This window comes from Strongylocentrotus purpuratus, unplaced genomic scaffold, assembly GCF_000002235.5.
Source record: "Strongylocentrotus purpuratus isolate Spur 01 unplaced genomic scaffold, Spur_5.0 spur5_scaffold_5, whole genome shotgun sequence".
Taxonomy (NCBI): domain Eukaryota; kingdom Metazoa; phylum Echinodermata; class Echinoidea; order Camarodonta; family Strongylocentrotidae; genus Strongylocentrotus; species Strongylocentrotus purpuratus.
In genome coordinates, this window is record NW_022145611.1 from 13,702,954 (window position 1) to 13,711,593 (window position 8,640).

The window sequence follows — 8,640 nt, forward strand, 5'->3', positions numbered from 1 at the left end:
AGAGGAACGCGGGAAAAACGTAACGAAAGCGAATCATGGAATGAATCGAGAGTCAAGAGTTGCAATTTATTTCTGGAACTTCTTTCCAATGCACCACCTTCACTGTCGGCTAGACAAAGAATAACCATGTTTACAAACAACGGAGGTCTATAATAGCCTGTAATTTCTAAAATATGAAATCAGATTATAATATATGGTGTATTCATTCTTTGCGTTTAAAAAAAAAAAGTGAAATCAATTTGTATTACCTTTTTACCTTCAAATGCTCCCATGGATTTTTATTACTTCGACAATCAACATCCCTCATTCTCTCTCTTAATTATTTTTGATTCTCTGTCATTTCCTCTCAACCTCATTCTCTTACCCCCCCCCCCCCCCCCCACCCCCTCTCTCTTATTCTTTCATTCTCCCTTAAACTCTTTCTCGCCCTGGCACTTTCAACCTTTTTTTTTCTTTCATGGTCTGAGTCTCTTTTTATCTCTCTATTTATTATTTAATTATCTGTCTCATATTCTCTCTATTTAATTATCTGTCTTATATTCTCTCTATTTAATTATCTGTCTCATATTCTTTCTATTTCTTTTTTTATGCTTGTTTTATTCATAAAGATCATATTAATATACATGTATCATTTTAACTATGCACATATGTTATCTTATTCTTGTTTCCACCCACCCTTTCTCTCTCTCTCTCTCTCTCTTTCTCTCTCTCTCTCTCTATTTAACTTTTTAGCGCTTAGAGACTGGGGTGGAAAGCACTTTATAAGCACCTTTATAGCCTCATTATTATTACATGCATTGTCCAATCAACACACCAGTAAATTTGAACTTTTATTTGCACAATTAAAAAACAATACATATTTTGCTGCCATTAGAAATGAACAATAATTAACAGGTGCTACAAGATTAACCATACGGTTATAAAGAAAATGTCGGGATGTATTCAAAGTCTGCACAACAGCACAACTCATTTTCTCATACTGTATCTGAATCACATCATTTATTAAAAACTTAATTTTCATTCAACGTCCATGTCAGCACTGTGAACATTGAGCTTGATTTAATGACTTTTAAGCCATAAGTTACATTTATGGTCATGATTATAGTGAGAAGTACTATAAGAGATCCTTAGTTGTTAGATCAATGTTCTTTATGATTGAAATTTGGTAATATATCATTTAAAGGTCTGCATATTATTCTCTGCCAGTTTCAGAATGATAATGCATTCCGAACTTGTACATAGCCGTCTGGGGGAAAAGACAACTTACAAAAGAAAGAAGCAAGGCAGAGTGCAAAAGTCACATATCACATTGACTACCCGGTACTAAATTCCCTCATGCACATAGGCTTAATATTGGGACCATCTGAATGCTGACTAACAGCATCAGGCAGCAGACACAGAATATGCTATGACAGGACACCACTTAACATAGGTTAAGATCAGTCTTCAGTTCTTGGCAGGGTTTGACACTCCTGGTAAATAAGAACCCCCAAATTTTGTTCTGGTCCCCCAATATGTTCTAACGTAAATTGTGGAATTATAACATGCATATTGACCTAATATTTTATATATTAACCCTCCCCCCGAACAAAATAGAGTGGAGTCTTGTTTTACATTTAGAATCTTGATCTGATCGTTCAGGATTGTAATTTCTATTCCGTAGTCAATCCATGCATTCCGTGGTCTCATCCTTTTGTTTCGAAGTCCTAGTCTTATAACAAAGTGGTAGTTCCTCAATCTAGGACTGCAGGCTTTAGCTTGTCATTGCCACTGATGAGTATAGAACATGAAGAGTACACATCGCCAACTTGGCAATTTGTTCTTTATTTCTCTAGCAAAATCCAGGTCTCCAATTCTTGGTTGTGGCTTGACAGCTTGGTCTTCAATTCTGGGGACATGTCTTGATGTTATGGCCTTTGAGTCTCCTTGCTCTTAGTTCTTGTCCTAAAGGCCATTGCTTTGTCACTTTCACTGAATAATGCATATGCAATGTAAAGATGACCAACTTGACAAGAAGTCCTTTCCAGCCAACAGTGATGTAGCAAGACAAGTCTCAGGCTGTTGATATTTTGGTATTGGTCTCAGCCCCAAGACCTGAATGAATGTAATCAAAAGCATCCTCCAGGTTTGCGTCTCTGGGCCCAGCGACTTGACTACGATACTCCTACCCAATCACAATGTTGCTCCTGCATCATGTGACCTTGATGGCTGTAATATTCTTGTCTCTGCAGCCAATCACGACCTCTTGTTTTCCTTCCTTATCCACTTCTGAGAGAGACATGGCTATCACCCAGTCAGAGGTCTGGTACTTTGCAAGGCACTGGGGGAAGAAATGGAATAAATTTGTGAAAGGTTGTGAATTAATTTATGGAATTTAGTATCATTTCATTGATTGTCTATATTTGCAAAAAAAACAAAAGAGAAAGTACAGTGTATTATTATACTTTCTTCCAAGAAGTATTCAATGACCTCCAGCTTGAAGTCCTATGAGAGAGACAGGTTCAACAAATTGAGGGTTAAGATTTATTCCTTCCTTATCTATATAATGGACTCTAAAACACCACTTTGGTCCTTCAGCTGGACAAATTTGACTTTATAACCACTGCTATATACTGTGTTTTGTCATGCATATCATAATTTGAGAGAAAAAACACCCATATACTCCGAAAATGAACATAAGTATAATTTTTTCAAAGCAGCATTCATAACAGGTAACACTCAACAATTGTGAAGAGAATTTACACAAACATTTCCAACTTCATACCTTACTTTTTAACTGTTACATTTTATGTTTTTCATGATAGCAGGATACTTACTATTGCTGAATGATACAGAAAAACAGAGTTGAAATGTCCCGAACACAAGAGGGAGTCCTTGCCATCATTCTGTACTGACGGAAGGCGGAGCATCTGGGTGATCGGCAAATGAACATTGGCATACTGCAACTCAGATATCTGCCAAATAAACAGATTAAGATCAAATTTAGAATGGCTTGGAATAGCAATAGTATGAATCTGCATTTTATTGTATTGTGCAAATGCAATTCTGTTTCCTTCACTTATCAACTACTTTCCTTCTTAGCCGCTTTGCTTTGCGGTATCAAAATATCTTATTATTATCATTATTATTATCATTGTATTGTGCTGTATTTGTATTTGTATTGTATTGCATTGCAAGTTACATATCTGACATATCACAATAATCAAGCCTCTGAACTGTTGACTTTAGTGACAACTTGAGTTGTAAAGTTCTTCTATAATTTGGAGACCAGATTCAATTCATTAAAAACAACCCCAGCACATACATTTTTAAAACAATAAAACAGCACTATAATGATTCAGAAATGAGAATTAAAATCATATTCTGAAGCAACACTTTTGTATAAAATCAGATTTCAGTTCTGTCTTATTCTTGTACCTTGAAATTTGACAAGATGGATATTGTTCCATCCTCTCCACCCAGAGCAACTTGGTGGTCTATTCCATTCTTCATCTCAGGGATGTCAGTCTCCTCTGGGAGGGACATGAAATAGCCACTGCACATCTAAAACATAAAATAAAAAGAAAAATATATAAAAAGCACAGTATCTATCTTGATGTACTTTGATGAGATATAAAAATCAAATTTTCAGCTAATAGATCAGTGCTGAATATACAACAGTAAAATAGCACAGTCAAGCTTGAAATTTTTCATCAGTGTAATTTTAGGAATGACTTTATTATAAAAATGAAAATGATTGTGATAACAGAACACAATATTTGATTTGACACAAAACGAGTCAATTTTTTTTATAAAGTAAACAAAAGAATTATTAAAGTGGTGACTTATAAATATGGTGAATAAATTCACTTTCAGTTTCAATACCTACAAAAGAAAAAATTATGGAGAATAGGCAAAGTTTTGAAGGATGATAAAATACAATAATAATGTAAAAATTGTATACATAAATGAGAGTATGAAAATACAAATTAAAAGATCTTTGAAAGAAGAGGAAGAAACTTACAGCTTTAATGGATGTCACTGCTGGTAACGTGAGAACTAGTGCACCTTGCTGAATGAAGTGAAGATTTTTAGCCCTATCAGATGCAAGGATGTAGTTTGTAGCTATCCCTGAAGTACTGCTGTACAGTCTTGCTGCTAGAAGCTGACTTACTCCTTCAGCAGATTGCGGTTGAGTCTTGAAAAGAGAAAGAATAGATTAATTTTTAATTCTTGGAATGCCTGGTCATAAGATATCTTTTCAAACACTTGCATGCACTTGAAGTGTGCTTTGCATACTAAAATATATTAAGTCTAGTCAATTTGAAGATTTGAAAGCATATCAAGCAATACATAATAACTCTAAACAGTCCACAAATTGTATTGACCTATGCAATAATAATACTGACTTTGTATACTTCTTGGTAATTTTTATCTTATGTTTATTTCCATCAACCGGTTGGCAAAGATAAAATGTCTTATATAGAGAATATTAGTGTAATATTACAATTGTACACATGTACTCTATAAAGGCTGAAATTGAGTTGTGTAATCTGTTTTACCTTGTTATCTTTTTGAGGTCTGTTGTTTGTTGGCTTAAGCCTAAGCTTCCAAAGATTTGAGAAGGGTACAACTGCATGCACTTGGCCCTCTAAGTCTCCTGCAACTATCTCTAAGTTCCCAGCTTCATAAAGAAAAGGAAGAAAACATTAATTATATGTATATCTCAAGTAAATCCCTTCTCATCCGAATGGCTATACATACAATATATATATATTTTATGATTTTATATTTTCCAATGATATACAAATAAACTGTTATTGCAGTTTGTCACGGTTAAATGTCAGAGTCACATGTTCTGATTATTCGAGAATGAATGAACTTGGATATGATACAGGGTCCGGTGATAAGTGCCCTATGGTATATCCTTCACTCACTGACGTTTAAAATTAAACTTTAGACCAAACACATACCTAAGCATAACCCTATCGCCAAATCTACCCTCAAACCCAATTGCAATCCTAACCCTAACTCTTCAACTTTTACAAAATTAAGCCCTGAGTCATTCTCGCTGGAGCACACCATACTCATTATTTTACCAGGTACTGACTTAATGCCTTTCTGGTTTTCAGCACATGATGTCACGTCTTATTCATGGTTACATTAATTATAAGTAACACCAACCTAAAGCACATTTCTGTATTATTACAAATACCGTCAAACCTGTCGACCAAGGGAAACAAAAAATGTGATCTTTGTATTGATCATTAAAGCAGGTTTGACTGTATATGGACAACAAAACTTGAAACTTGAATCTGGAATGCTGACTCTTGAACTCACCAGCATCTTTGTCCACCTGTAGACTGTTCAAACCATGATCAGATACACTTCTCCTGTCCAGGATCTGCTGCTTGCTGAAGATGGTGATCATTCCTCGGGAGTCTGCAGTGATTAGCTCCAACGAGCCAAAATTGGCAATGTTATGGATGGTCATGGCTTGTATTGGACCTCCCTTTGTTTCAAGGATCAGGTTAGGCTGTAAAAAATGGGTCGGGATGAGAAATATTGAAGATATTTTGTGATTATTTGCAACAAATCTCAGCATTAAAAAGCTCTGAATTGATGAAGTATTTAAAAAGCAGTTGAAAGAGAGAAATTACTAAATATTGATATGGTGATATCCATAATATGACATTTAAACAGCAAACTTGTTATGTTAGCACCCCCCCCCCCAAACCCAGGTTGGGAAAACTCATAGTATGTACTCTCCACAACATCTTTGACAAGAGACTAAACCTACATGTACCTTTCCCAAGAATCTAAATGGGAGTAGCCGAGTAGAATATACCTTTGCATTGCTGATTTCTGCAGGACTTAAGGAGTTAATCTGGTACATCCTGACAACACCATCTTCAGATCCAAGGAGTAGACTGGCATTGCTGTGTCTGCATTAAGGAAAAGGGGGGAAACAAAACATTAGAAATATAACTCATGACAAGATAAAACTAATCAGCCAACCAAAATCAAAGCATTTCATGGAGTGAAATATCAATTTCAAAACATCAATATCATTTCTGAGCTGAGATCACTAAACAAGTTTAGTATGCAGTAAATTGCTACACTTCACAAAGTATAATGCACACATTTCTTCATCAGGCCCAAGTCCTAGGGTCGTCTGAAATCGAAAGCTCTAACTATAACATGTTTAATCACAAGTACCTGTTACAGACGATTGCCATCATCATTATTCATTGACAACAATCAACATCAAGATTCAATCAAGATCTTCATCAGACGAGTCTCTTCACAAATTATTGTCATCAATGATATCATCGTCATCAACTCATCATGACATGGTCATCATCTTTAACCATTCTTCCATAGATCGCCCTCCCTTTTATATATGTTTTCTTTAACAATTGTTGTGTTGTTACTTTTCCCCTCTTCGACAACAAGCTGAGATGGGACACTCACTTCAAGAAGCTCACCTCCAAAGCCAACAAGGTGCTTGGCTTCCTAAGAAGAAACCTCTGGTTTTGTACCAAGGTCATCAAAGAGTCTGCATACAAAACGCTGGTCAGACCCATCCTGGAGTACGCCAGTAGTTCATGGGACCCGTACCGCAAAGGGGACATCCTTCTCATCGAATCGATCCAACGAAAGGCAGCTAGATTCTGCATGAATGACTACAAGCAACTGAGCAGTGTTTCCCAAATGATCAAGGAGTTAGAGTGGGATTCACTGGAGAATCGAAGGAGGATTGCCAGACTTCAACTCCTGTACAAGATCATAAACGGAGAAGTGGGAATCAAGGCCGACACATACATCCAAACCAACAACAGAGGGGGAAGAACAACTAGAGGGAACAGCAAAAGAATCCAGAGGGTGTTGATTAAGAAGGACGTGCACAAATACTCATTCTTCAACAGGACAGCAGCAGAATGGAACCTACTCAAGGAGGAAACAGTTATGTCTACCTCCAGTACAGTCTTCAAGCAGAAACTTCAAATGTGAAACACCTCTCCTTCCATAGCACAACCGCGACCATTCAAATCAAAACGTTGGTGAAGTACAGTTAAACCTGAATCTACCGACGCAACCGAAACAGAAACAGAAACAGAAACACGATTCTTGTTCTGGAATCAGCGCGCGGCCGCGGGGCGTACAGCTCAGCTACAGTTAATCGACATGAATTCGTGAATACACAAATATTAGTATGTGGGACACTAAAAAACAATCTAGGCTTATCAGTCTTTAGTTTTAGAGCGTGTAAAATCTAGTGATAATGCAATATACCTGAATGTACGTCCGACAAGGAGTGTATTGAAGCTTTCTTTAACTTGAAGATTCCAAAGGGGTTGAATTTCAACTTTGAAGGGCATTTTCCAGCCTTTGTTTTTACCTTTGGCAGTAATTTCGCTGCTTAGCACAAGACTAAATTACTTGTTACGTTTCATGTGTCTGAAAATAAGACTAGTTACTGGATGGAGTCGGAGGCGCCAATCAACATGATCAAGAGCAAAAGTCTTTGCATTTTTACACATTTGAACTTGAATTTATCAAAAACATTTTTACTATTTTACTAGAGCAGAGTTAAACCCATCCATGACTAATTCTTCATATTATTATATAACTATGTGATATATGTCTACATCGATGTAAATACAGAAATCAGTGTAATGAGGACAATTACTACCCCCTGGACAATCACCCCCCCCCCGAAAATATCCCCCGATAAACTACCCCCACGGACATTAACCCCCCAGGAAAATTTAACCCCTAAAATTGCCCCCCAAAGGACAACCAACCTGAGGACAATTACCCCCTGTAAATTTGCTCTAGAACAATTAACCCTCCCCCCCCCCAAAAAAAAAACGACCGAGGAAAAACACACCCCCCCCCCCTGTCTAGTTAAGGATTAGGCTATATAAAAAGTTGGTTGTAATAAAAACAGATTTCTTTTCGGGGGTTGGGATAATTGTCCTGGGGGAAGGGGTGATTCTCCGATGGGGTAATTTACCCCCATCGGAGGGGGGGGGGGGGGTAATTTTCGGTGGATAATTGTCATCGGGGGGGGGGCGGTTGTCCTCGGGTGTTAATTTCCCGGAAGTAATGTCCTTGGGGGGGGGGGGGTGATTGTCTCTCTGATTGGCCGGGGGGGGGGGGATGATTGCCCAGGGGGTAATTGTCCTAGAACTGTAGATATATATTAACCGTAGATGTTAGGCTTCAGAACCTGAGAAATCCTTCCTCACGACAAATATGCAATTTCAAGAGACGTCGCAAAATGCAAAGTTGAGCATTCTCGCATTTTTTACATATATATATGATTATATATTTGAAGAATTCTTTCATGCTCATAATTATAGATAAAATATTATACTAATATATTAATATGTTAAATATATATAGTTGTATAGTGTATATATACACTTTAAACAGATGTGGTGGAGTCGGGGCAAGGGGGGGGGGGTCAGGGGGTCAGGGGGAAGGAGGGCACAATGCCCCCCCCACTTTTTCAGGTACCCCTAAAGAGTCCTTTTTCCTTTGGATATGTGTCCCCTTTTCCTTTTCCCATAAAACGTGCTCCTAATTTAAAGACACTAAGAGCAACTTTTCTTCAAATTCCGCTCGCTACGCTCCCTCGCATTTAAAGTTGAT

The 8,640-nt window shown here is 37.3% G+C and overlaps 1 protein-coding gene across 1 annotated transcript; it reads right to left on the reverse strand.

Annotated features, from left to right (window-relative positions):
* Window positions 1–817: 817 nt before the first annotated feature.
* Window positions 818–7,429, reverse strand: LOC115929707. The gene is made up of 8 exons (XM_030999578.1): window positions 7,276–7,429; window positions 5,828–5,924; window positions 5,320–5,515; window positions 4,542–4,663; window positions 4,004–4,177; window positions 3,418–3,543; window positions 2,817–2,954; window positions 818–2,320 (listed from the first exon to the last, which is right to left on the reverse strand). The coding sequence occupies exons 1-8, from the start codon at window positions 7,359–7,361 to the stop codon at window positions 2,192–2,194; spliced, it is 1,068 nt and encodes a 355-aa protein (XP_030855438.1). The 5' UTR covers window positions 7,362–7,429; the 3' UTR covers window positions 818–2,191.
* Between the last annotated feature and the right edge of the window lie 1,211 nt (window positions 7,430–8,640).